General features: G+C 39.8%; 4 protein-coding genes and 1 non-coding gene across 5 annotated transcripts; 2 read left to right on the forward strand and 3 right to left on the reverse strand.

Annotated features, from left to right (window-relative positions):
* Positions 1-4,906: 4,906 nt before the first annotated feature.
* sod2 (superoxide dismutase 2, mitochondrial) lies at positions 4,907-7,694 on the reverse strand. Its single transcript, XM_085371872.1, has 5 exons — positions 7,599-7,694; positions 6,752-6,957; positions 6,430-6,546; positions 5,631-5,810; positions 4,907-5,484 (listed from the first exon to the last, which is right to left on the reverse strand). The coding sequence occupies exons 1-5, from the start codon at positions 7,625-7,627 to the stop codon at positions 5,339-5,341; spliced, it is 678 nt and encodes a 225-aa protein (XP_085227998.1). The 5' UTR covers positions 7,628-7,694; the 3' UTR covers positions 4,907-5,338.
* A 1,181-nt stretch (positions 7,695-8,875) lies between these two features.
* wtap (WT1 associated protein) lies at positions 8,876-15,230 on the forward strand. Its single transcript, XM_085371871.1, has 8 exons — positions 8,876-9,023; positions 9,598-9,635; positions 9,763-9,818; positions 9,918-9,976; positions 10,130-10,257; positions 11,248-11,426; positions 13,751-13,905; positions 14,038-15,230. Exons 2-8 carry the CDS (start codon positions 9,606-9,608, stop codon positions 14,694-14,696), a joined length of 1,266 nt encoding a protein of 421 aa, XP_085227997.1. The 5' UTR covers positions 8,876-9,023; positions 9,598-9,605; the 3' UTR covers positions 14,697-15,230.
* A 619-nt stretch (positions 15,231-15,849) lies between these two features.
* acat2 (acetyl-CoA acetyltransferase 2) lies at positions 15,850-19,878 on the forward strand. Its single transcript, XM_085372150.1, has 9 exons — positions 15,850-15,962; positions 16,777-16,911; positions 17,054-17,235; positions 17,605-17,722; positions 17,815-17,958; positions 18,035-18,157; positions 18,261-18,415; positions 18,501-18,611; positions 19,000-19,878. The coding sequence occupies exons 1-9, from the start codon at positions 15,914-15,916 to the stop codon at positions 19,168-19,170; spliced, it is 1,188 nt and encodes a 395-aa protein (XP_085228276.1). The 5' UTR covers positions 15,850-15,913; the 3' UTR covers positions 19,171-19,878.
* A 104-nt stretch (positions 19,879-19,982) lies between these two features.
* On the reverse strand, positions 19,983-25,710 carry tcp1 (t-complex 1). Its single transcript, XM_085372238.1, has 12 exons — positions 25,621-25,710; positions 25,055-25,140; positions 24,470-24,598; positions 24,044-24,141; positions 23,842-23,952; positions 23,548-23,729; positions 23,103-23,229; positions 22,611-22,786; positions 22,334-22,457; positions 20,944-21,136; positions 20,682-20,845; positions 19,983-20,372 (listed from the first exon to the last, which is right to left on the reverse strand). The coding sequence occupies exons 1-12, from the start codon at positions 25,691-25,693 to the stop codon at positions 20,159-20,161; spliced, it is 1,677 nt and encodes a 558-aa protein (XP_085228364.1). The 5' UTR covers positions 25,694-25,710; the 3' UTR covers positions 19,983-20,158.
* LOC146617220 (small nucleolar RNA SNORA29) lies at positions 25,242-25,379 on the reverse strand. Its single transcript, XR_014906903.1, has one exon. It is a non-coding gene; the product is annotated as a small nucleolar RNA SNORA29 (small nucleolar RNA).
* Positions 25,711-27,570: the final 1,860 nt, after the last annotated feature.

The following is a 27,570-nucleotide window of genomic DNA, read 5'->3' on the forward strand; positions in this document are numbered from 1 at the left end:
CTATTTTTTTTAAGTTATATACTGTATTTCAAGTATGTTTGCACACAATTTAATAAATCTTTGCTCTTATTTCCCATTTTCCTAGCAAAGTCTAAAGAAATTAGGGGTGTTTAGTATTATTAATTGTTTAGAATCAATAAAATGATTTCGATCTTTATTAAATTTTGCAATTTTGTCCCACTGTGACATTGAACTTTGAATCTTTTAATCGTGTACACTTCTTTCTATCAAGATGTTGACCTGGTACTAAAAATTCCTTCCCTGTTTTTAAAGCCAGTACACTGTTGTACAGCTGATCCTTGGAGATAATATAGAAGGACACAAGAATTTCTCTGTTCTGTCTAAACACAACTGTCTTTCACAGACAAAGTTGTTACAACCTAGTAGGGTGGCACCATAAACTGTATAAAAAACATGCAGGTAGTTCTGTTACCAACTGGTTTGTGGATTATTATTGAAAAATATCAGCATAATATTTCTTCTTTAATTTTTCCCGATTTTTTTTGTTTTGTTTTGTTTTCAAAATGTATGTCATGAACAAGGGGTGTGCTTGATTGAGAAAACCATAAGGTAAAAATTTCTTCCTTATTCTTTATTCTATATTCTGTATTTTACTCTAAATGTGACCATAAAAAGTAAATATAGTGTACTGCAGAAAAGTAGAAACCATCAACTAAGACTAAGACCCATTAAGAAAAAGTGTGCTGAGTAAGAAGCAGTGTAATTTTTGTCAGACAATTTTATACATTCAGAGAAAACTAAACCCATTTTCTGCTTATAGTCTATAAGAAGCACTTAACGAGTATTTACTCTACTCACAGTTTGACTTATATTTAGAAACTCAGCACGAAGCTCACAGGGTTGTATGTAGTGTGATGAATGCTAATCTTTTAAGAAAGAGAAAGAAAAAACAAGTTGCCCATCACGTTACTGTCTGTTTGCTCTTTTAAAACATTGAAACAATATTTATGTGTTTACGGATTTTCTTCTACAAAACCACCAGGAGCTACATAATTTTGGGCATGGTCATTTTAGACCGGGAATAGCTCCATCCCATAAGGAAGTCAAGTCTGCTGCAGATGAAGGCACCTTATTGTATTTTAATACTCCAGTGTTTGGGTGTCCTCCAGTTTCTCTGTTTCTTTTCAGTTTCTTTCCTCTGACATCCTGAGTACCCAGCCAAAAAGGATCTGCCGAGTGCTGACTCTGTAAAGGAGAAGAGAAGACAGCCAATTTTTGACAGAAAAACTTATCCGCTCTCTTGATTAAATCCAAAGAAATGATTGAATCTCATTCAAGCTTAATTGCCAAGACGAATACTAGAGAAACAGAGGAAGCAGCTTAAAAAAATGATGGATATGGAAAAGGAAAATACATACAAAGAAAATGTCTGAGTTCAAAACTTCTCACTTTTAAGATTAAAAGAACACACTACGGGTGTTATATATCCACAAATATGAAAAGTTATCCACGAACTATTGTTCACTTTATAGAGAGAAGGGATCTTAGGTCTACAGTTAGCATCCTTTCATGAGCTACAGTTGGCAGTGTGGTGAACTTTTCATTTTTTAAATGAAAAGTCAGTGAGCTCGTGTGGATTTGTCAAGCTTGGATCAGTCCCACATAAACCCAAATGACCCCAGGCCTGCAGTGATTTATCACACTCTGCTGCCTAAACGATGTCCACAAGCCTTTGGACTCACTGGTGCGAGTGACTATTACATAACTGCAAAGAATTAACCAGACACGGTCACACCCTCTCGCTAAAACAGTCTTTTCCTTTCTTTTCTTTGCAGCACAGACTTTTCACAGTGTTTCACTTGTAGAAATGTCAACGATCACACGAAGCGCTACCAGAGGAAGAAGCACATTGCGTGCCTTTCTACTATGTTCAAGTTCTGTTTGTGTGTCTGGTCTTTTTTTTTTTTTTTTTAACAAAAATGACATGGACAAAGTTCCCCACAAAACCCTGCTGCCTGGTTCCTGGCTCGCGGTGCCTGCTGAAGAGCTCCCTCTCTAAAGCACTCAGTTTCAGGCTCAGACCCAAACGGGTGCCCTGAATTTTAGCTCCGTCGCCCTTTCTGCCAGGAACAACGGACGACGAATCCTGGAAAGTTTTACCTCCTTAGTGTTGACACCTCGCTTTTCCAGTCCAAATGGGACAATGACAGCTTGTGTAGGGCAGTTCACACAGAGAAACACCACGGGTCAGCTTTGCTGGTTGGAGGACAGGATGGCGGATCATAGAAATGTGATGACAAAGCTGAAAAATGATTTAGGAGGCAGACAAGAGATTGAAGATGCTGACATTTATTCAGGAAGACGTCATATGAAGAGCAGATCAGGTTTTAGAAGCACACAGATCATTTTTCAGTTAAAGTACAAAATAAACATTTGTTATGAAAATAAAAGAGTTAAGAAATGAGCACATGTGCTACAAGAGTACAGAGGTTTAGTCTTTATCTACTCTTCCCTGAAAGCAGACAGTCCCTGAGGCCTTCAGAGAAGCAAAACAGAAGACACAAGGTCAGGTCATCTAGCTCCAACTCCACCTTCCCTGACCTTTAAAGATCTGAGCAAAAACTGAGAGAGCTCAGCGAACAAAAACGACCCACTTTAAGAACTCTGGACGTTCCCTTGCATGCATCTGTCAGCACTTTGTGTTTGAAAACACAATAAAAGGCTTGAAAAGGGAAGAAAGGAGCAAAGTCTGACTGAATATTATGTTCTTATTTTTGAAGGCTTCTTTGTTTTTCTTCTTTCTTGCCCACCCAACATTTGTGGTTCAAATTTGTGACAACCTTAAACAGCACTGTGGAAGAAAATGTAAAGTCTGCGAGTGTGGAAGTAGAGGCCACAGTTTTAATCAGTAAAGACCAAAGTATTTGTTGGGCACGCATTTCCACCCCAAAGGCCCTGACAATAAAAATCAGGATGCGAGACTCAGCCGCATGCGAGTCTCGCTGCATGCCTGTGTGCGAGAAACCACAACGACAGCAGAACTTGTGTTTCCTATGAAACGTGTGTATAAAAATGTGAAAGTTCATGTCGTTTCTGAAGAAAAGGGGATAGGCAACAAAGCTAAATATATATGCATGTTTGTCTACGTATTACTTGAGTCTTGGATGCACTTTTTTAGGAAAAAGCAGTACAAAGAGAAGAGGGTAGAGGGGTAAGGAACAAAGGTGGTTTTTGAAAAAGGAGTTAAACTCAGCGACTGAGACGTTTGCTCAAGATTTTCCTCTCTTCCCTTCCAGAAGCTAAAGAAACTATCCTGTGTGAGTTCCATCTTTTTTTTACAACTCGTAGATGAGGGAAATACTTTTTGGCATACTCAAACTTTTACAGAGCAAAAGTAGGCCACATTTAGAGTCATCCTCTCATAAATTTGGAGACTTCTGTTTTTAAAGGCTGGCAATGTCAACGTCACAAATGAGACCAATCCTGTTTGCGTGCTTATACTTTTTGCTCTGACGAATCCAAATCCTCCTTGCTTTAGTACATAATCTGTTACAAAACCCTGTAAGTCTGCTGTTGAAGTTATAGTCCATGCAACGGTACGTTAAACTCATGCTACACCAGTGGGTAATAATAATAATAACAGTATTTTTCTTTAAATTTTGTTTGTGAAATAGGAAATGAGTGCGATTTTATTGTATATAAAGCAAGAACAGAGTTTCAATTCTATTAAAAGTTCATATTAGGTGTGTTCACCTTTAGTCTTTAAAGTGGTCTGAACTCTCTTCACCATGTTTTCTTGTCATTTCTTTTTCCTTCTCCAGACTTTTGAAGGAAAAGCTCTTCTTTGGATGCTGGCTGCCTTTTGTTCTGTTAGTGTCAATAATGTTGAGGTCTGTGCTCTGGGGAGGCCAATGCATGACTGATAGTGATTCATTGTGTGTTTTCCTATCCAGCTATGCTTTTACTTTATTGGTAGTGCGTTTGGGATCATTGTCATCCTGAACAATGAAGCCATTGCCAATCAGATGCCTTCCAGGTAGTAGTGTATGGTGGATCAAAATCTGTTGGCACTTTTCTGCATTTATAATTCTGTGAGTCTTGATAAGATCTCCAACATCATTGGCTGAATTGAAGCGCCAACCATGATAGAGTCTCCACTGTGTTTTACAGATGGCTGTAGACACTTACTGTTGTACAGGTCTTGATTCTTGTGTAATTTGGTTTACCTCAGTCTTTTCTCCCCATGAAAAGCCACCCTTCCACTGAGATCATTTCTGATGAAATTTCCATCAACAGCAGGTGGCTTTGTTTTTGTTTGCCCCCTACACACATGAATTTCAGGTAGTCGTCATCTTGTCCAGTTTCATTGAACCAAAACACACAAAGATTTGGCTCTTTGTAAATTAGTTTGCACAGTCCTGTATACACAGCAGGAGCCTAAGCACAAATGTTAAGGGAACACTGCCCTCTTCTGGCAACATTGTAAATAGTAGCACTATGACCAGATGTAGGCATAAAACCTAAAGTTTTTCAGCTTGACAGAATCGTGAGGTTTATAGGACCTTTGTTAAGAAATCAAGGTACTTAATGCCTCCCCATTCTTGTGCTTATTATACATTTCCTGCCTGGATTTAAATCTTGATTGGACTGAACTCATCTTGGGTGAAACTCTAAAGTGCTAGACGACGACGACGACAACAACAACAACCACCCAATGTTGACATCCATCTTTTAACACCAATTGAGCTAAAATGCATTTGAAAACATGAGCTTCAGTGACCAGTATTCAACACTGCCCTATAATGGGGCCATGAGGATTTAAACTAAATAAAGTTTAAAACTGCATTTTTAACTCCAGCTTCTCTTATAGCTTAGAGGGGGAAAAAGTGAAATTTTAGAATCTTACAAGTAATGAAAAAAGGAAAGAAAGAAGAATCAAGCTTTTACAACCGTTTTATTACAATTTCTGCTTTTTATTATCATACAGCAAATACAAGGACTGCAATAACATTGTCCGATTTTAGTGTGGCTTAACTTGACTGAGACAGCTATAAGAATATGCACTCATGTTATCTTACACCTAGTATGCCACTCATAAGATGTGAGAATGGCAAAAGCCAGCTTTGATGTTAAAGTTGTCCATTATTGTGCGCTTTCAAAATTACTGGCAGTTGAGAACAGACCAGAGATAAACAGTACTTGCCCGCTAGCTTCAGCTTTTCCACGTACAATATATGTACCAAAAAATAAAAAATAAAAAAATTTAAAGACAGTTTAAATGCCAGTTACTTTCTGAAGATTTGAACTGTCATAAGTCTGATTTAATGCAGGCAACTACCCTTTGATCCAAGTCTTAGTGGTTGCTGTGCATCAGCTTCTACTTTCTGGCCATCTGAAGACGCTCACTCACGTTCTCCCAGTTGACTACACTCCAGATAGCTTTCACATAGTCAGGTCGCACATTCTTGTATTGAAGGTAGTAAGCATGCTCCCATACATCAATACCAAGCAGGGGAATGAGACCTAAGCGCCAAAAAAAAAAAAAAAAAAAAAAAAAAAAAAAGGAAAAAATTAATATAAATAGGCCATGTTGCAGTTAGAAGGTCAAGTCGCATTCATTCAATTTAGTTTTATTTATATAGCACCAAATCACAGAAAGTCCAACTGACCTGTTGTCCCCTGCAAAGGATCCTGGTTAGCACAGGCAGCAATGCGAAGTCTTCCACTGTCCTTGTCAAAGCCAAGCCACCCCCAGCCTGAGCCCTGCACAGCCACCGTAACAGCAGACATCTTCTCTTTCATCTTCTGAAAGGAGCCAAAGTCCCGTTTGATTGCCTCCATTAGCTCTCCTACAAAGTTGTCAAACAGATGTGTATGCTTCTGTGAAATGGCACAACACAAATGTCTTGGCTGGAGTGTTTTCAGTGAAAGAAACGTTGCATCATCCAAGTGATGATGCAACCATTCCCCCAACTGTCATGAAATTTGACCAGTGGCCATGAGTACTATTCAATTTCCATATTAACAAAACTGAGCTTTAAGCCAATTAGGAAATGGTGCAATTTTCAGTCATTATGCAACAATAAAAAACAAACAAACTCTGCAACCATATTAATCAACTTTAACACGTCATAAAATGAAGTTGCACATTCAATAAGAGTCATGTCTCAGAGAAGTGATCTGATTAAAGACAGACAAGATGATATGTTAACTGGCTATGAATAGTTTTAGTCTGGTCATATACAGTTTCATACCACTAGGGGGAAGGAAACTATAATCCTTGACAGACAAGCAAGTTACCAAGTTGCTCAGGCAACTCTGCTAGTTAACAGTTACATAAATACTCATGTATCTAACAGAGACATTTTGTGGTCTCCTGTTGGTTTTAAGTTCAATATCCACTCCCGAGTAGAAAAACAAACAAAATACAAAACCCTGTTTCAATTTTTGTAAATTTCTCTGTCTTACCTTGTGGTTCGCCTCCACCATTTGGAGAGAGATTTGTCCAGAAGATGGTGTGGTTAATGTGGCCGCCTCCATTAAACTTGAGAGCAGGCTGGAGAGCAACCTGTGTTGTCACGTCTCCTAAAAATGTAAGTCAAAAATACACAACATACAGCTTCTGTCAAACTCTTACACATTTATGTTTTGGGGAAAAATCTTTAAGGAAAAAAAAACTAATGTATGTATCAGAATCTTAATTACAACTTCATATAGACAACTACTTTTAAAGTCTTCATTTTCAAATCGAGTTCAAGCGAAGTGAAATATCATGCGACTCTGCCCATACCCTTTGCAAGTGCCTCCTGATACTTCTCTTCTGTAACATTTAGGTTGTTGACATATGTAGCATGGTGCTTGCTGTGGTGCAGCTGCATGATCTCTGCACTGACGTAGGGCTCCAGGGCACCATAGTCGTATGTCAGGTCAGGGAGAGTATGCTTCTGCCTCGATGCAGCTACCTTGCTAATAGTGTGGCTGAGGCTGGCTGCACACCTGAAAACAAATAATGAATAAATACAGCATGAAATAAGGCATGACATCATGAAAATGTCATGACATCAGCAAGAAAACTGTTATTCAGTTATTTAGGGATACATTCCAACAGAAATTGAGATATACCAAACAGAACTACTTTTAAAACTTTAGTTTCCTAATCAACTAGTAATTTGCTAAGGAGCAATTGACAAGGCTGTGCAACTAAGCCGTACCAAATTACTTCCCTGCAGGGTATCAGAGGTAGGATTTTCAGTTAGTTTTAGCTTACTTAAGCAACTGACCTAAATGACTGTTGTTGATACTAGATTTACGCAGCTCTTGAAGCACAGCCATCTACATATTAGTTCATTGAACATATGATACTGGCTCAATATTAAGACATTCGGTTCATAACTTCATGCACGAGTTCATAACAGCATGATTACGCGTTTAATAAACAAAAACCTGTATTTAGTGCGCCATAAGCTAACCTAGCTGAGCTGCCAGTTAGCATTTCGGTTAGCTAAGTGCTAGCTCTCAATAAGCAACTGTCACGTTCAAGAACAACTGCTGCTAGCAGAAGTCAAGAGCCCCCATTCCGTATGCACTTTGAGCGCAGTACACGCACCAAATGCTCAACAATGTGACAACAATCTTACCTACGTATTTGTCCAGCTCTGCAAAGCATGTTCCTAATGCTGTTCAATAGACAGAATGAAGGAATACACACGCTGATTACAACTGCCCTTGAAATGTGCAATTTCAAGTTGACAGAGGAGGCGACCGTACCATTACATCTATGCTGTGGGGGTGTCCGGGAATTAGATAAACACAGAGTCAACGGCTACATGTGACAACGATACACATTATTAGAGACACTTGGCAGATGAGAGAGACTGTATTAAAAACGCATCCCGATACTCTGGAATAATAATAATAAAAAAGCTCCTTACCTTCTGTATTATTTTGCAACTCCTCCCTTTAGATATTTTTTATTCTAATCCGTTTAATTTATTGTAAATCTGTTCACTCTGTTTATTTATTGCAAAACAAAGCATATATTTAAAGGAGTAGTTCTTATTACTGTCTACAAGCATAATTAAAAAAATTAAAAAAATAACAGCAGAGAGTCACGTGAACGTTCCCCCGCAACAGTGGAGGCAATGGCGGAGATCGTCTATATTAAGACAAATGGCGCACTAAGAAGCAAACAACGCTTGCTTAAAAGGGAAAACCCTCAGGTTTGAATTCGGAACACATAATCACTTGTGGTGGACACTAAACTGAGAACAATTCTAGCATCCACCAGAAGTGTCAACTTCATGGAACAACAGGAAGTTATTTCTGCAACTGAAATAAAAAAGAAAATATGGCTTATTATCTCACAATTTCGAGTTATTTTTGATTAAGTCTACATTTCAAGATCCTAAAAAGAACCACTTCTTTCTTCAGTAGCCTAAACAAGTTTCGGTACAACTCACAGTCGATGATGCACCAAAGACTAATGTCAAGGTACACTAAGGCTTTCTCTACTCTAGATTTATTTAATGAATTAATTCAAATAATTAGGTTTATGAAGACTCATAATAATTAAAAATATTTCTTCAAACTACTCCTACCAATAGTACAAAAGGGAGAGCTTTGTGCTGTGTATATATTTAAATACATTTGTTAACATAAATACATTAGTTAATGACTTAAAAACATGCATTCATACAAACTAAGGCTAAAAATAATACAATAAAAATAGTAATGCGGGCATGAATTCATCAAAATCATATAAAAAATATCTACTGTTTACTGTTATTTGAGGGGTACATTTTTTGATCTTAAAATCGCTGCGGAGTGAGAGTTCTCGCTCTTTCCCTCCATCTGTGCTAGAACTCTGCAGTAAGGCAAGTGCGGCGCAGCGCCCAGCTACAGCCATTCTGTTTAGTCGACCGCGAGGAAGATGCTGTTGACCACGCCGAAGCGAGACGACTACAAATAACTTCCCCATAAATTTTAACCAAGTCGCAGGTTCTCGTTTCATAAAGAACCCCTGACGCCAAGAGGACCGAGAAACATCGAAAGAAACTGATCTGGTAAGTGCTTTTTTTGATGGCTGAAGGCCCGATATCTGCAACCCAGAACCCGCTAGTTTCAGGAAAAGGAGTGCTAGGGAGGGAGTCATTTCCTTCACCGCCATTTTGTGATAACAAGGAGCGGAAAATAGAGCCAAGACTTGTATGCTGCCAGGCTGGACATAGGGAAATAGTGAAGCTCGGTACTGCTGTTTCGTTACGTGTAGTTAGTTTGCTAACGGAAACAGCTAAACCTTATTAGCAGCCTGGTGTTAACCTTGGTTAGCATATTTTCCATTTCTCGCGGTCCGTTGCTGCTGCTGCTTGTCACACGAGCTAACACAAGGCTCGGCTGTGCTTATAAACTGCTATTATATTAACTTTGATTTAGTTTTGCGGGATAGTTAATGTGTTCCTCACACGCCATCAGGGTCATCTATTAGCTGAAAGGCACCGCTTTTGTACCGAGTTAGCAGAGTTGCTGTACATTGTACTGCGTGTTGATAGCCATCGCGTTAAAACATGATGCAGTCCTTCAAGCACACGAGCCCAAGCTGTAATTACTGCTGATCTCCTGTCGCCTTTTTACTTACAGCGTTCACAATGACCAACGAGGAGCCTCTACCCAAGAAAGTGAGTTTCTTTTCTTATTCTAATGTACCCCTTGTAATTTGTTATGTGTCACGACCCTGCCCACCACCCTCCAAATATTCTAATGGGTTTCTTTATGTAACCAGTGCTTGGGTTTTCGTTCACACAGGTTCGCTTTAGTGAATCGGACATGAAGACTCTGACCAGAGAAGAGTTGTGTGCAAGGTAGGTAACAGCTCTGCTATTGGTGATTAATAATGTGGTAGGGGGAATTTGGTGTTTTTGTTTTGGATGAGCAGCTAAAACATGCTCTGCCCATCACAGGTGGAAACAGCATGAAGCCTATGTCCAGGTCTTGGAGGCAAAATATGCGGAGCTATGTTGTAAGTACACCTGCTATAAGACATGGTTATGATTTAACCTTGTCAGCATCTCAACAATCACCATGTTTTTGCCTGGTGCTGCTGTCTGTGGCAGTCAGTGAAAGGAATTAATCTGATATGTTTTGCATTTCTGCACCGCTTTTATCGTCTCAGCCAATGACGTTCCAGGGCTGAAGGAGTCGGAGGAAAAGCTCAAGCAGCAGCAGCAGGAGTCCGCGCGGAGGGAAAACATCTTGGTCATGCGACTTGCCACCAAGGAACAGGAAATGCAAGAGTGCACAGTATGTATTTATTCCTCTCATTTTGATTACGCTTGACATGACTGAATAGAATTCAGTTTCTATTTGTCCCACAGTTTGAGTTCTTATTTCTTATAGGAATATTGAGCCCTTCTAACATAACGTTTAAGTGATCTTTTTTTCATTAAGATTTCACGGATAAGAACATGGGTAACTTTGTGAATAAGTAATGATGTTACAGTTTGCTATTAAACAAGTCAAAACTGAGTAATTATTATCCTATATTCTAAATTTGATAATACAAGTTTTCAAAGTGCAAAATAATTTAACTTTTTTACTAAATTTCAATGAATTGAATAATTTGCAACACTCCAGCAGAGAGCGTTCCTTAGTAAACTGTCATGATCATGGAAAAGAGGCTAAAAGTAAATTATTTCAAGCCAAGGCATCCTTTGCTCTTGCCAGATTGACAGCTCAGTGGATCAAACAGCTGCTTTATGGTAGCACATGCCATTCTTAAAGTGCAGCTGAGGTGAGCTCAACGCACAGGCTTTAAACTTGGAAACCCTGCAGTCACATTGAAATGGAAAGCATGGGGACACAGTTTTGAACAGAAATGCCAGAATTTTAAGCTAAATGTGTTTGAGACACACACAAAAAAACCCCCCAACAAAAAATGGTTGATGTCTTCATAACTTTGGCAGGTGAGTTTTTTTATTTTTTTTGGGGTTTTTTTGGACCAGTCTGCCCTGGAAAGGCAGCTGTCAAATAATTGGAAGTAATTGTTCACTTAGAGATTTTGTCTTGAAAACTTTGTAGATGGAAGGCAATATGCTTAAATTGTTTGAGTCCACATCAAAAGTTTCCATCAGAAGATTGCGATTTCCAATTTTATACATTTTGTTTATTTTTTAAGAGGGAAAAACACGGCTACTGGAGATCGGAGCCAAACTCAAGAATGTTCTCTTGAACCATGATAAAACACTTGTTTATCTGTTCCTGCCACTGATATGTGTTTGTTGTATCCTGCAGACGCAGATCCAGTACCTCAAGCAAGTCCAGCAGCCGAGCGTGGCCCAACTGCGGTCGTCCATGGTGGACCCGTCCATCAACTTGTTTTTCCTCAAAATGAAGGCTGAACTGGAACAGACTAAAGACAAACTGGAGCAGGCCCAAAATGAACTGAGTGCCTGGAAATTTACACCTGATAGGTAAAGACAATCAAAATAATCCCCCTCAAAAAACAAAACAAAACAGAAAAGTCAAGACTTCCTCACGCCCCCCACCCTCACTCTCACTGCAGACATGCAGGAACAATGGTGGGGGGGAAGGCTGACAAAGTGCTGTACTCACCACGAGATTCAGACTTTACAGAAAGCCAGTCACTCCCAAAAAAACCAAACAAACCCCAAACTGTTTTTGTACTCTTGCACTGTGCCAGCTACATATCACATAACCTAAAGAGAAAAGACAGTATGGTCAGGTGACACTTGTGTTTCAGCTCTCTCCCCTCGAGTTCCCCTCACCGTCCAAGGGCCTGAAGGAGTCCGGACTGTTCCTGAAGAGGTGGTCACTCGCTTCCCGACGTGGATATGGCCTCCCTGCCCCCGCCGCTCAAACCAGACAGTTCGCTTATTAAATAGGGGGGTTATGGTGGAGGTAATATGGAGGTTGAGTCAGGCAGGGAGGATCCCTAGCCTAAAACGGCAATTGAACATTTTAAAGACGATTCCCATACTTGGGTTAAAAAGACATTAACAGTGGAATAGACCACACAAAGACCTGCTGAGAAATGCAGAGACTGTTTGGACAGTCTAGATACATTCCAGTAATATGAGGAAAGTTTCTAGGATTTAAAAGTAAGACTTTGGGGGAAGAGCCACTAGAAATGACATTAAGACTGTGAGCGGAGCCAGATCCTCGGTCCATCAAGGACTATGGTTCAGGCATGAGGGTCCATTCGCCTGTGTCTTTGAGCATGGGCCTGCACACGGTAGAGTGTATTTACTTGTTTTATTTTGTGACTTGTTTATTTTTATTGGTATTTAATTTGATTTTGTTTCTCTGAAACAAGCACTTACTGCAGTGTGTGTGAGCTAAGAAGCATGATTGGCCTTCCCTGAATACTTGTGTAAAAATATTCACATGGGATTTAATGCCGAATTAAGCTTTGCTTAATTTCTCCTACCAAAACACACTGCTGTAGGTGCACGAAGTCCTGTTTTCAATTTGTGACTAAAGATGTCTTCAAGAAGTCCTGTTATGAGTTTATGAGATTGTATTGATTGTATTTCTGTGTATTTTTGTGATTGACCAAACAATCTTTCCCTCAGCCATTTACACAAATAGATGATTATATTTTCCTTTCTCACCTGTGTAGCACAGCTCTTAGCACTGTTCACGCTGTGAATCCCTCATGGGGTCTGTTTTACTTTTTGTCTTTAAAAAAACAAAACAAATAACAACAACAATTTTTACTCTGCTCTCACACTAAATGATGAAATCTGAACATCTTAAAACACATTTCCTCCTGCAGAGGCAGTAATGGTTATGAGTAAGAATGGAGGAGGGTTCCAGTAAATGATACTGATGTAAATACATAATCATATATTATAATTATAAATAACATTTGTTCTTGATCAGGGTTGTGAGGTACTTTGAAGCTACCATCATCACTTTGCTTACTTTAATATTATGTTACTATTTTAGTGTCTTCTGACTATATAACGTCTTTATTTATAGACCAAATGCATGGTGGGAAAAATGGTTTAAAGCATTACATGAAGTCAGTTATCTTTGGCTTCTTGATTAAGACCTTTTTAAAAGAACAACCACAATACCTACTAATGTAAAATGGTGTGCTGGACTGTTGCCCTGTTTCTTGACCTTTTGTAATGTTGAGAAAGCAGCACCTGAAGCTATTTGAGTTTACTGTTGAAGCACTTACTTTCTGTGTATTTCAAGTGGTTACAGAAAACCTGTGCCTGGTTTTGCAGTGCACATTTGCTTTTTGCTACTCATAGCTAAAGGTTGGTATTTAAAATGTCCTGGGTCACCCTAATATCACACTGCTATGTTACATTTTTTTCATTGTGCTTGTTCCTCACACCCAGTGATGTAGCAAGATTATTTAAAATTGAAAGTTTGCTAGTGACCGAATCGATACCAAAATGCCCACCTTTCTTCAACATACAGTTAAAGTGTAACACTGTTTTTGAGTTTCAGGAAAGTGGGGACCATTTTCAATACACATCATTCAACTTTTAATTTCACTTGCAGAAAAAAGTGTTTTTTCCATGGATTTTGATATGTGTTTGTACAGGACAGATTTGTGTCAGTGGGTTCCTGATGTTGTTTTGAAGTCTGAAAGATTTAATGACATTTGTGTTTTGGTTAGATCAATTTACGGACAACCAGGTTGAAGAGTTTCTTTTGACCCTTGGCAAATCGCAAAGTGGGTCAGATCAGTGGGACCTCTTTGCCTGTTGTTTGTCTCCTGGTTCACCGTGTGATGTGAGACTTGTTTCCCTTACAGCCAAACAGGGAAGAAACTGATGGCCAAGTGTCGAATGCTGATTCAGGAAAACCAGGAGCTGGGTCGGCAGCTGTCCCAGGGACGCATTGCCCAATTAGAGGCTGAGTTGGCCCTCCAGAAGAAGTACAGCGAGGAGCTTAAGAGCAGCCAAGACGGTGAGAACATTGCATCTATACCCTACAGCCTGGCCAACTGTGACCGTATCTCATATTTGCGCCATTAATCCTGTGACATTTGTGTTCATTTCTGACTTTGTTCTTTGTCTGTTCCTGAATTGTCGATCCCAGAGTTGAATGACTTTATCATCCAGCTAGATGAGGAGGTGGAAGGCATGCAGAGCACCATCCTCGTCCTGCAGCAGCAGCTGAAAGAGACCCGTCAGCAGCTCTCCCAGTCTCAGGGGTCCTCAGCTGGAGCAGGACCCAGTAGGACTTCACCCACTGCCTCCAGCTCATGTGCGGAACAATCCGCTCAGCCCGGGCAGGCCGGCGCACCCTCTGAAACAATGGGCAAAGACTACGGAAGGGTCTTCAATGGTCCAAGCAATGGCAGCTCATCCCAGAGGAGCGAGACCACTACACCCAGCCTGTACCGAGAGGTCAGCAGCACAGAGGAAGACTTTCCCATGTCCCCCATGGTTTCAAGCCCTGGCGAAGCTGAGACCAAACTCTCCAACCACTCAGAGGAAGTGACAGGGAGTCAGACTGCTGCTGGCAGAGTTGGAGGACCTGTGGGTTTCGGTAGCCAGCTGAGTGCGGGGTACGAGAGCGTGGACTCTCCGACAGGCAGCGAGACATCATTGACTCAGCACTCGAATGACACAGACTCCACCACCGACCCCCATGAGGACAAGGCTGCCCTGGTGACCAAGGGCAGCAGGACTGCTGGGTCACGGCACGCTCAGAACGGCCTGGACACCGGGACAAGCGATGGTGCAGTTTTGTAGTGTACTTTGACATGTATTATCTGTTTGTTTGTTTTTCTTTCTTTTTTTTATACCGTATACAGACATAGCAACAAATGCATAGTCTTTAACACAGCACTGCTGTCCAAGATGTTTTGTTTTCACTCTTCTCTCCCTGCCCATCGTGATGCCTCTGTCACATTTGTGTTGCTACACGGGGATATAACAGGAATGGTTTAATGTTAGATTTAAATTGCGTGGATGTTTGATTCTGATGTTTATTTGAGCACGTCTAGGCTGTTCTTCTTTTAGCTCTTGACACTGAAATCAGGCATCTGGTGTAAGTCATTGTCAAAAGTCAGTAAAATCACTGAATTACAGTAGCTTCGCTATATTCAAGGTCATTTTTAGATGTTGACCTGTGTTTTCTTTCTTTTTTTTTTCTTTTTTTTTTTAGTGCAATTTTAATTTTTCATTGGCAAAAAAGACCCATTCGGTTAAAAAAAAAAAATTTCTGTTGAAATGTGAGTAGTTCATATGCGATGTTCATATTATTCTGACTTCAGTCCTTTTCATGTACTGACCAAATACCAATAAAGATTTTTAATACTATGGTGTGAAACCTATTATTAACTAAATTAAATGTGGAAACTCATTATTTCATGTAGCCTTATAATCGGATGAGTCAGAGGAGACATAAACATGTAAAAGGACTTGTGTAATTTATCTTACAACCTGTGACAAAGCAGCATTTTCCCATGACTTGTCTTATTACCACAAAACAAAGGTTTTTGAGCTTGAAAAAATTTAAGCAGCTCTTTTTAAAAATGTTTAAGAACCAATAAAACTCATTATGTGCCTTATGAAAATAAGATTAAAAACTCTGTTATACAATGTAAATGTCAGGCATCAATTGGTTAAAATTGGGTCATGCTAAGAAGTAGAAAAAGGTAAAACATGGGGTGTTAAAGTGCTTATAAATTTAAGTGCAAGCTTAACATGGCAATAATCCAATGGACTGTAAATATAAATAAAATATTAAATAGACTCCACAAAACATCCAAGGTGGATAAAGGTATTTTTTATGAATAAACATTTATCCTCCCAACCATATGGTGGCGCTGTGGCTCCCCGCCCCCTTCTCAGTTACATTTGTAGAAAAACAGACGTCCACGCACTTTCAACAGCGCAGAGCGAGTGTGCAGACAGGAACCAGCACTCTGAGCGAGGACTCCAGCTTCAAACACCTGCTTGTCAACATGAGCACCGACAGTGTCGTCATCGTTTCTGCCGCCCGGACGCCGATTGGTAAAGCCTAAACCACAAGAAGTAAAAATATTCATTAAGCGGAGCTCGCCCAACGTTGCTGTAATGCGGCTTACTGATGCAGACAGATAGCTGTACTGATTTCTGTTGTTAATACGTTTTTCGTTGCTAGCTTGTTTTGTGTATAGCATACTGCGTATATCCTGTACTATTTATATTAGCACTAGCAGCTTTTGCTTGACTTTTTTTTTTTAATTTCCTTAATTGGATCGTGTCCTTCAGTTCACGCCAAGTCATGCAGACCTGCTATTGGCTCGCTCTTATGTCTAGTGTTTTGCTGTCACTGATTGGTTCACTGGTCATAGTGCCACGGAGCACGAGACTGCTACCATTGGCTACCTACAACGTGCACGCTGTGTGGAGCAAGATGGGCGTGATTTCTTACCAGGATGTGATTATTTTTAAATTTGGCATTAAATTCAGTCATTTACCAAATTTTACTATGTGTATTATTTTATTCTCTGCAGATATAAACTAAATAAAAAGTCTTGATTTTGCAACTCTAACTTTGATATAGAATTGAATTGGAATTAATAACTGGTAGTTTTTTCATCTGCATTGTCTTGATCTGGTTTTAAGCGTTTAAATTAAATATGTTTTGACTTTTGGAAAGCTGGCTGGACTTTTCAGGGGCTGAAATTGTCAGATTGTCTGAAAACATTCCTATATTCTATTTTGAATAGACTTAAATATACCTTACTGGCCTAAAACTGTTACCAGAATGACTCACCGTGTAAATAAAAACATTTTGGAGTTCTTTACTTCTTCGTAAAACGAACTTTCCATTTTTATGAAGGGTCCTTGAACGGTGCTTTGTCTACGGTGCCTCTACATGACCTGTGTTCAGCAGTGATCAAGGATGTCCTGAAGCGGGCTGGGGTGAAACCAGATGAGGTTTCTGAGGTTATCATGGGACATGTCCTAACAGCAGGTAGAAACTGTTGAACAAACTAAGATAAAAGGAAGGCAGATTTGGGAATATCTACTGAACATCAAAGATTTGACATGTTTGGCAATACTTCCAGCCAGTCATGAGCCTTCTATAATTACATTTTTGCTTCTCTCTCTTTGAGGTCATGGGCAGAATCCAACACGTAAAGCCAGTGTTGGAGCAGGTATCCCCTACCCTGTCCCGGCCTGGAGCTGCCAGATGGTGTGTGGCTCTGGGCTAAAGGCTGTGTGCCTGGGAGCTCAGTCCATCCTGACTGGAGAGTCCACTGTGGTGGTGGCAGGAGGCATGGAGAGTATGAGCAGGGTAGGTAATGAATGAGGAAGAAAGATATGAAAATGGAAACCGATCAGATTGTTTAGAGATTTTTAAAGTTTATTGTGAAAGTATGACAGTATGTATACTTGTACAGTATGACAAATTGTTCAATTTGAACTTGTGATATCTACTTGACTGGTATATACCGCTTTTTTACTCAAAGCACTTTTCTAAAATGAAGCTGAATGTACTCCCATGTTATAGGTTGATTATTTGTGCTAAAAGCAGTTGAGTAGGTGTACCTAACAAAGTGGCCAGTCAAGCTTACCAATTCACTATTTCACCTGTGAACCTGTGTAAACAGGTAGAATCTCAGCATAAGAAACAATCTGCTTGTTTTCTTCTTTGTATACTCAGGCTCCTCATACAGTGCATATGAGAGCAGGAGTGAAGATGGGCGATGCCTCCCTGCAGGATTCCATGGTGGCAGACGGCCTGACGGACATCTTCCACTGCTACCACATGGGAATCACGGGTTAGGATGTGGATCTGTTTTCACACAGCAGCCGGTGGTTGTATGCTGCATTGTATCACTCATTACTTCTTGTTTGATTCTTCTTTTATCAGCTGAGAATGTTGCAAAGCAGTGGGGTGTCAGTCGGGAGGAACAGGACAGGTTTGCTGTCAAGTCTCAGAGCAGAACAGAAGCTGCACAGAAGGCGAGGTACTTTGATCAGGAGATTGTCCCCATCATGGTGCCATCCAGAAAAGGTAGGTTTCTAATCCACAGTTCTATACGATAGTTATGATGATGCATAAAGTGCAAACATGTTTCTCTGACCTTCAGGTCCAGTGGAGGTGAAGGTTGATGAGTTTCCTCGGCATGGTAGCAACATGGACAGCATGTCAAAACTCAAACCCTGCTTCGTCAAGGACAGCAGCGGCACTGTCACCGCAGGAAATGCTTCAGGTTCCAGGGTTATTCGTGAACCACCACTTACACTGAGATATCTGCCAGCAGGTTGGAGCAGAATTACACTGATATTTTGAAACCTGCTTTTATCTCTTCATAGGTATAAATGATGGAGCAGCAGCAACTGTCCTGATGAGCCAATCAGAGGCTGCGCGGCGTGGCATAAAACCAATGGCCAGAATTGTATCCTGGGCTCAAGCTGGTCTCGACCCTTCTATCATGGGAACGGGACCAATACCAGCCATTAGGAAAGCGGTGAGAATTTTGCAGCGATTAAAATATGATAATAGGAATTTTATTTATATATCTTTTACTACTTACAACTTTCATTTCCTCCCAGGTTGAGAAAGCAGGCTGGCAGCTGGACCAGGTCGACTTATTTGAGATCAATGAAGCATTTGCTGCACAGTCAGTTGCTGTGGTCAAAGAGCTTGGCCTGAATGAAGAAAAGGTGATTCTTAACAGTATTACTGTTTTTTGTATGTTTTGTTTTGGGGGTTTTTTTTGTATGTTTTTTGTAAGAAAAGACCATATGAATTGGAAATTGATTTTGACTCAAGCCTGCTGTGCTGTGATCCCTCAAAAAAGTTTCTGCAGTGGTTTCAGCTCATGGCAAGAAAAGATATATTAATCATCCATGGGATCGGTATGCTGCGCTACAGATACAAACACATAATTATACAAAAAACATTAAAAAGTAAGTTTACTTACTTTTTAAAGTTTTTAATGGTATACTGTAATTGTGCAATAGCTGCAATTACAGTATACCATCTTTCATCTGGTTAGAATCAGCCTTAAAGAGTAAGTGATGTTAATCATCCCTGTCCCTTTCTCTTCAGGTAAATGTGAGCGGTGGTGCCATTTCTCTGGGCCATCCTATTGGCATGTCTGGCTGCAGAGTGCTGGTGACCTTGCTGCATGCTCTCCAGAGGACCGGAGGGCGTAAGGGAATCGCATCTCTCTGCATTGGTGGAGGAATGGGTATCGCCATGTGTGTAGAAAGAGTCTGAGACATGTACCTCTGTGCTGTTTAATATATTGCACTTGATCTCATCTTATTTTTTTTAATGGCTACTGAAAATCATTGTTTACACAACAGGGTTAATACGCAATAGAAAGTTTACTTATCATCTTTACATCACAACACTTGAGGCAAAACTGAGTGTGTGCTGTAATTTTCACTATGATCTTCATTTTAAACTCAACTGTCCTCAGGTTTTAGCTTTTGAATTTTGTGAATTAATGATAGAAGTCTTGTCAGTACAAATATGTAACTCTAGCATATACTGATGGCTAATGTGTAATACCAGTAGCAGCTTAAATATAACAATGCTGGTAATATGACAGAGCCCATATTACATTCAATAGTTGTCAAGCAGACAACTAATACTGTTCCATTTAAAAACCAGCTGCTATCAGTTACTTATACAGGCAAATAAGGTTTAACACTAACTCTGTAAAAGATAGTTTTTAGTACCAAGTATGGACAAACATGTTACTGTCTCTGAAGAATGTAATTTATTCCTAATCTTATAGGATTTTAAATACGCTTGCTCTAAAAACCTGAACATTCCAGTATCTTCCCATGTGGAATTAAAGGGACCTTCTCAAATTGCGTAGGCATTAGCCTTCAAACAGAAAAGTGCCATAAGTATGCTTGCCTTCTTAAACCTCATGCTTCCTGTACTTGGGCATGTCTGCAGATATTTTTCCTGTAATCTGAGAAATTAAAGATTTATAAACTTGAATGTGTTTGAAAGTTATTATGAAGGGACTACTCCAGCACTCATTTACAACCATCTGAGCTTTATTAAGTGTCCAAAAAAAAAAAAAAAAAGCAATCGCTTACAGTTCTTCTAGAAGACAGAGCTCCAAGGCAGAGGGAGTGGGAGAACAGTAAACAGGCAACGTGCACAGCCTACACTAGAGCAACAGCCACGGAGAGCTTCTCGAGTATAAATACAGAAGTTGAATCTATTGGGACCAATTTGGAGCCTCTTAACCCTGCAGTGATCCAGACTCCACAGCTTCCTGGTACGAATGCCCGCCCTCCTTCGGCTCTGGGAACAGTTTGATAAGGTCATCGATGCGGAGGATTGTGATGGCAGCTTCAGTGGCAAACTTGAGGCTCTTTGTCTTAACCATCGTGGGTTCGTACACACCGGCCTGACGGTTATCTCTGGGTTTGCCATTCACCAAGTCCAGACCAATCCTAAAGGACAAGGAATCCAAAATATGCAAATTCACTTAGCGTCCAAGACAGATTAACTTCAAAATAAAATCTTACTTTCATACAGTTCTGTCTAAAAAAAAAAATAATCTAAAAAATCTGGCATATTTAAACAGTTTAAAGACAAAATAGGAAAATCTAACAGCAGATTAACTTTAGGATCAAAACTGACTGAGAAGGAACCAGAGACAAACCACTGACAGTGTAATTACATGTTAGTAGTGTGCTCGTTTAAGGACTAACTGAATGGAAATGCCTAATAAACAAACTTGCAGCTGAGGTAAGACTCACCACTTGAGATTCTTGCGTTCAGGGTTAACCTGAGCCTCATTGTGGAAGGCCCGCAGCTTGGCCACCAGGTCAGTTGAGTCCTGTGCTGCGTTCACAGCCAGCGTCTTGGGGATGACGAGGAGAGATCGAGCAAACTCTGCAATAGCCAGCTGCTCTCTGGAACCCTAAAGAGATTGAAGCAAATTGATGAGCACAATTTACTTTAATTAAAAAAAATAAATAAAAAGCATCAACCGCAGATTCCCAGCAGCTGCTAGCTCACCATGCTGGTAGCATAGTTCTCCAGATAAATTGACAGGGCTGCCTCCACAGCACCTCCTCCGGGCACTACAGACTTTGACTCCAGCACCCTCTTGACCACACAGAGAGCATCATGCAGTGAACGTTCCATCTCGTCACACATGAAGTCATTAGCTCCACGCAAAATGATGGAGGCTGATGTGCGTGCTTTGGTACTGAGGGGAAAGAAAGTCAGGAAATATAGTGATCAGAATGAGAATCAACTCTAGGTGTAGAAACAAAAGGACTTTAAAATCAAATACAAAATTATCAAATCCAAAACTAGAACTTGATCCCCTGCAACAAACTTTGTTTTTAGAGACAAGAAGACGAGCCAAACCCGTCCTTTAGGTCTGTAAACTTTCCCTGGGTATTCAAGGAAATTCAAGGAAAATGTAGTCCTCACTGAATCCTCACATTTCATGTTAATGTAACATGAAGTAGGTTACAAAATCTTGCATAAGGCATCTGACATCAGTTACAGACTCATTCTGGAAGTCACTATCTCTGAAATAACTTCTGAGGCTCTCAACTCATCTCTTAGCCATATTTCTTGGCATTTGACTGATATATTTTTTTTTTTGTTTGTTTGTTTTTTGGTCCACGTCCACCATATGCTGTGCTATGAATGCAATCAATTTGTTTCCAGTTGTCATACAATGGTTTACAAACCTACAGCAACTCATTCAAGTTAAACTGGGCCAACACGCAGTATCAGAATAAACAGAGAAACCCAATACCCTAGCAGTATTGAGGCTCTAAACCAATTAATGCTAAACTTGAAAATATATGGCTCATTCAAACTGACCATGCCATTCAATTACTTCCAATTTTTATCAGAAAAATGTGAGCCTATTCCAAATGGCTTTGTATTATTCATAATCACTCAAAAACAATGCATGCAAACACATAGTTGTCTCATCTGTAAACATCACACAGTCCTGACTTTTTCAAAGCTAACTGCCGGGATAAAAAAAACAAAAACGAAAAACTGGAAGCTGCCAGTGCTGCTCCTCAGCCTCCCAGCAAAATCTAAGCTATTTTTAGAAAAGTCACTGAGACAAACTCAGATTTTGAGTAGATACACCAATGGAATCAATTTCAAAATCCTGCATTACTGTTTTACTCAAATTACTGCATTTACTAATTTGGGTGACTATGCCACGCACCTGGCAGGGTGACGACAATACGACATCAGCCTTTAATTAACAAAAACAAAAAAAAAGGAGGGGTCTTATGTGGACAATTATTGTACAAGGGAAAACCCTCAACTTTTGCCAAAGCTGTAGAAGAAGTGCACTTAATTAAATCCTTTATACTCATGCAACTGCAACTCACCACTACTCAAGCAGCTGCTAGTTCTTATTTCTTACTTTTTGACAAGGATGAGCTCGTCATCACAGACGCGCTCCTGCACAACCTCCTCAGCTTGGCCAAGCATAGTGGCCTCAAACGTCTCCTCTCCTTCCAGATTGGTCAGAGAAGGGCAGATGGTGGCTATGAATGGACAAACACACACAAGGTCAAACATGAATATTTGCTGGTGGAAACTCTAAATTTAAGTGTGTGACAGACGCATCTAAATGCATACGTGAATATTAAAAGCAGTAAATGCCAATCGACACAAACTGCAGCTTACTTCTTTCTTACCTCCTGTTGCCTTTGCGATGCGTTTGAGGTCCCTCTTCAAAACTCGTCTAACAGCCATGGCTCCTACATCCACAAAATACTTCAAACACATGTCATCAATGCCACCAGTCGTCAGTATAACATTTGCGCCTGATGCCAAAATCTTCTGGATCCTCTCCTTGGTAATATCAGATTCCCTGCAACCAACCAAAAATACATATTTAGTTTTACCTCCACATTTCCTTTGTTTTGAGCTTTGTTATCAGTTTCACAATAAGCTGCAACACTTTAAACAGTATATTTATAAAGGCATGCTATGCACAAAGTGTCCAGCCAACATTAGTAGTCATGCATCTCAGGGAAGAGCTGCTGCCTTCACATGTGGCTGCTTATGATATCTCCCACGCGTATCACTGTGTCAGCTAATGATGAAGCAACACAGTAAATTTAATGGGATGATTCTTAAAAATGTGTCTGTTTAAAGAAAAAGAAAAAAAAATGTTCAAAAATCACCTTTGTCTGATCTGGTCGAGCTTCTCTGGGTCATTAATAATAACTTGCACACCCATCTTCATTTTGGTCTTCTGCAGGCTGAAGTCCAGGCAAGCGATCTTGGCATTAACGACACGCTTCACCATGCCTGTGACACAATATATCATTTTAAAAATCCAAAGGACAATAAAAATTAATTATAAAAACAGTTACAAAACTGTTTGAAGGGAAAAACGGTCCCTGAACTATTCTACTGTCAGGCCAAAAGAGGCTTTGCCACAGTTCACAAACTGCTGTGACTACCTTTCTCTTAGCCATGGTTACTGTCTCCCACGCGTATCACTGCATACACCATCAGGAAAGACATAGCAGCAAATTTAAATGGGAGTCTAATCAAAAGAAATCACCAACATCCTCACTTTTTACACTTAAAATCCATGAATTTCAGGCTTTGTGACAGACTTACCTTGTGAACCGACTGTGCAGTTCACTGCATACCCGTTGACCAAGAAACTCTCCTTCTGACTGCGGCCATGGGCTTTCAGCACATTAACTGAGTTGATAGGATATTTAGCTACCCCCTTGCTGTCCACAAACTTCACAGCCATGGCAGCATCCACCACCATGTTAGCAAAGAAGTCTGCATCACTGAAGGCTTGGGTCAAGGCAATTACTTTAGAGAGTGAGAAAAGCTTTCTGCACATGCAAAATATAAACACTGGTAAATTTTGCTGATTTCCTGCAAACAAATAAAGGATACACGCCGATGATTTTGGAAGACATGGAGGTCTTAGCGGCGTTGATTAAGCATTCTCTTCCCAGGTCGTCTGTTCCAATAGTGAGATTCTCATTAATGTAGCGGACTGCTTCTCTAAAAGATAACGACAAGTTTGAGCATCACAAAACTGCAACAGATCCTAAATGATCTTATTTGGATGATTTTACATTTAACATCATCTCACTTGCAAGCCAGACGGTATCCACTGATGACTGATGTGGGATGAATCTTCTGCTTCACCAGCTCATCGGCACTCTTGAGCAACTCTGCAGCAAGAATTACCTGAGAAAAAGCAACGCAAACAATGCAAGCTAAAATATGGGAACAAGCTTAATTTTCTATCAACAATAAAACTCAAAAGATACGGATCATGCACTGTACCATCATTTCTTTAAGAGTGGCAGAAATGAGGCTGCTCGACCCTTTCAGATCATGATGGACAGTTTCTCTTTCCTGTTAGCATAGCCACACACCCGTAATAAGAAGCAGGTGCATAGTACTAAAACAGGATGCTGCAATTCAGTTTCTGAAGCTCTGTATTATGTAAAATCCAACAAATTAGCTGCTAAAACATTCACAAACACCAGTGGAGCTAGTGGTAGCTACTCACCACAGATGTTGTCCCATCGCCGACCTCCTTGTCCTGCAGATCAGCCAGTTCACACAGGACCTTTGCAGCTGGGTGCTCCACTTCCAGCAGCTTCAGGATGGTTGCTCCATCATTGGTGATGGTCACGTCCTGTCGAAACAACCACAAAACACGACTGATAAGCAACTATGGCTTTTACGTGGTTATTATAGTTTCTGCCTCGTGATCTAAACCTATGCACTGGTTAATGTGGGAACAGCAATTTGAGTATATATTCTCCAGGCCATGAAAGGCTTTCAATATGTAAAGTCTAAACATCAATTATTAAAGCACTGGGTAGCAAGTGTAAAGCTCCTGAGACTGGTGTAATATGTTCAGTTTTATTGGTTTTTGTAAGAAGTCTGGCTGTTGCATTTTGCACAATCTGAAGTTGATTTAATACTTTCTAAGCAACACCTGTTGGAAGTCCAACAAGATAGTATAACGAAGAAGAAACAGCAGCATGAATGATAGTTTAAGTGTCAATAAAACTCGTGCATGTATTCCATCTTGTTTCTGGAGACGTTCATTCCTCTTTTCTCCAGTGAACACAAACGTGATACTGACCCCGATATCGTCCACCAACATCTTGTCGAGGCCAACGGGTCCGAGCGAGCTCTTGACGATGTTGGCAATGGATGCAGCGGCCATAACTGCAGAAGCAAAAAGGAAACTGTAACTAGCGAGCGTGAAGCAAAAAGTTCAATGCATCTAAAGATACTAGGCACATCCTTTGACCTTTCGGACCTCAGTCAGAGGGATATGCTGTCATTTCATTCAGAGAGGCGCACATTCAGCTCGCCACACCTTCAGACCATGACAGAGTTTTTCTATCCCATTAGCATAACCCTCCATTCATTGTAGTACGAGTGGACGGTACTAAAATGGGATTAGACAATTGCAACACGTGCTGCAGTTGAGAAAGAATAGATTTGCAGTGTTGTAGTATAATGATAATACTACTAATAATATTAGTAATAGACAGGAAGCACAATCTCTAAGTTAACATTAGCTAGCATTAGCGTGATCCACACGTGTGTTGCATAAAACCGTTCTCTTGCCCGTTATAATAAACACATAGCAGAAACGCTAATTTTATCTGACCTACAAAGTCAAGCAGCGCATAAACTCACCATTTTGAGTGCGAACAGATTGGCCAGTTGTCCTCTGGCCGAGCACATTTAACGGACCATCTAATAGCGACATTTTTGGACCACCGCACAACCAAGAAGAAAGGAAGCGGCGCAGTGCACTATGGGTAAACCGGTACTGGAAAGAAGGTTCGAGAAGAAAATATCTTAAAAATCTCGATCTTTTCAGTATGAGAGCTTTTAATTGTGTGGTAGAACTCGCTATTAAATGTTTTACATTTTTTTCACGTGATGTCGTTCCCTTTTTAAATTACAAATCAACGTTTTTGTTGAGTCATTTCTTATAAACGTCATTTCCCAGCATGCCCTAAAATAGCCGCGCCGCGCCCTAGTTCTTCTTCTTGGTTTTTCCGAAGCTCTAAAGCTGTTTGTGCGCACGCTACGGTTGATACTGTTGTTATACGGATGAATATCCTATTTCTTTTTCGTTAGTTTCATGCGGTATTTTCTTTATTTTTGTATTGAAAGATGAATATTTGTTTGTATTTATTTTTGGTCAGTACATCAACAGAAAGTCCAAACTATTTGAATTAATTTTATATTTGCTTTCACTCACAAATTCCATATACTCAACAATTTCATAATATGCTTAGCGACGAGACAAATTAGTTGCTTGGAAATAATATATTAGAGATGATATTTCCATTTCAAGCACATTTATTTTCGAATGAATTAAATATTTTTATTTACAAAGTCATGATGAAACGAAAGTACACCCTCTTTAAATTCTGTTTTACATATCAGGATAATCTAGTCCTTAGCAGATCTTAAAATTAGGTAACTACAACCTCAGATTAATTGTAAAACATGACATATGCCGTTATTTTTATTTATCAAAAACTAAGCCAAAATGAAGAGTGAAAGCAGTGAGTGGAAATCTAAGTACACCCTTACTTTAAGAATTAAGAGGGAACAAGTATGACATGTTTGGAAGAAAAAGAAAAGCCTCTACTTTATATAAAATAAATAAATAAATAAAAAACCAGGATGGCAGCATGGTTTATATTTGCAAAGCTGCATTTGAACATACCTCAAACCAAAAGTCAAGTATGCGGTGGAAGGGTGATGATTTGGGCTTGTTTTGCAGTCACAGGGCCTTGACATCTTGCAGTCACTGAGTTGACCATGAACTCCTCTATGTAACAAAGCATTCTAGAGTCAAATGTGAGGCCATCTGTCTGACAGCTAAAGCTTTGCCAACTTGAATTATGCAGGACACAGGTCCCTACACAACAGCAACTCTACAATACAATGGCTGAAAAAGAAAAGAAGCAAGTTGCTGAGATGAGGCAGTCAAAGTCCAGAGCTCAGCTGAAAGGTTCATGGGGTGTAGTTTTTATTATTATTATTAAATTGTTTTAAACACACTTTAGAATTTTGGCTTAGTTTTGACTGCTCAGCTATAAAAGGCTGACTGGGGTATTGTCGTCAACTAGCCAGGAAGAGCGGACACATAAGTTTGTGAATGGAATAACTTAAGAATGAGGTGATGTAGGATTTTGAAAGTCATACCATTAGTGCCGGGAAGTGCCTTTCAGTGCTGGGAAGTGTTCTGCCATTGCAAACAGTTTTACTTAAGTAAATGACATGCATGCTCTTCTGCTAATAAGAACTATAGTACACAACGAAAAGCTTCCTGACTGCTGTGAGTCCTATTATTCAGTGTGGTGAGATAACAAGAGGGGAAAAAAAAAAACCAAAAAAAAAACCACACACGCAAAGGTGAGTTCAATCTGTATTTATTACCTCAAACATAGTTTGTTGAGCCACGACATCTAGCCAGTTAAAAAAATACAGTAGACTTAACTTAAACAAAGCATTAAAAAGCATACCTATGGCATAGAAGAATAACATTCCTAAAATGTACATCTTTACAAAGTGTTTACAAATTCAACGTAAAAAAAAAAAAAAAAGGACAAAAAAAAAAGTGCA

This window comes from Diplotaxodon limnothrissa, linkage group LG15 (assembly GCF_057381915.1).
Source record: "Diplotaxodon limnothrissa isolate DT_005_m linkage group LG15, D_limnothrissa_male_GT1.1, whole genome shotgun sequence".
Taxonomy (NCBI): domain Eukaryota; kingdom Metazoa; phylum Chordata; class Actinopteri; order Cichliformes; family Cichlidae; genus Diplotaxodon; species Diplotaxodon limnothrissa.

Excerpts from the sequence above, each read along its gene's own strand:
- sod2 (XM_085371872.1), bottom strand. The coding sequence starts at position 7,627 with ATGCTTTGCAGAGCTGGACAAATACGTAG. Across the intron at positions 6,547-6,751 it reads TCAGGAGGCACTTGCAAAGG|GAGACGTGACAACACAGGTT; the intron begins GTATGGGCAGAG and ends TTACATTTTTAG. Across the intron at positions 5,811-6,429 it reads TGGTGGAGGCGAACCACAAG|GAGAGCTAATGGAGGCAATC; the intron begins GTAAGACAGAGA and ends ACAACTTTGTAG.
- wtap (XM_085371871.1), top strand. The coding sequence starts at position 9,606 with ATGACCAACGAGGAGCCTCTACCCAAGAAA. Across the intron at positions 9,819-9,917 it reads AGAGAAGAGTTGTGTGCAAG|GTGGAAACAGCATGAAGCCT; the intron begins GTAGGTAACAGC and ends TGCCCATCACAG. Across the intron at positions 10,258-11,247 it reads AGGAAATGCAAGAGTGCACA|ACGCAGATCCAGTACCTCAA; the intron begins GTATGTATTTAT and ends TGTATCCTGCAG.
- acat2 (XM_085372150.1), top strand. The coding sequence starts at position 15,914 with ATGAGCACCGACAGTGTCGTCATCGTTTCTGCCGCCCGGACGCCGATT. Across the intron at positions 17,236-17,604 it reads GCATGGAGAGTATGAGCAGG|GCTCCTCATACAGTGCATAT; the intron begins GTAGGTAATGAA and ends TTGTATACTCAG. Across the intron at positions 17,959-18,034 it reads CATGGTGCCATCCAGAAAAG|GTCCAGTGGAGGTGAAGGTT; the intron begins GTAGGTTTCTAA and ends TCTGACCTTCAG.
- tcp1 (XM_085372238.1), bottom strand. The coding sequence starts at position 25,693 with ATGTCGCTATTAGATGGTCCGTTAAATGTGCTCGGCCAGAGGACAACT. Across the intron at positions 24,142-24,469 it reads GCGATGGGACAACATCTGTG|GTAATTCTTGCTGCAGAGTT; the intron begins GTGAGTAGCTAC and ends GCTTTTTCTCAG. Across the intron at positions 23,953-24,043 it reads GGATACCGTCTGGCTTGCAA|AGAAGCAGTCCGCTACATTA; the intron begins GTGAGATGATGT and ends GTTATCTTTTAG.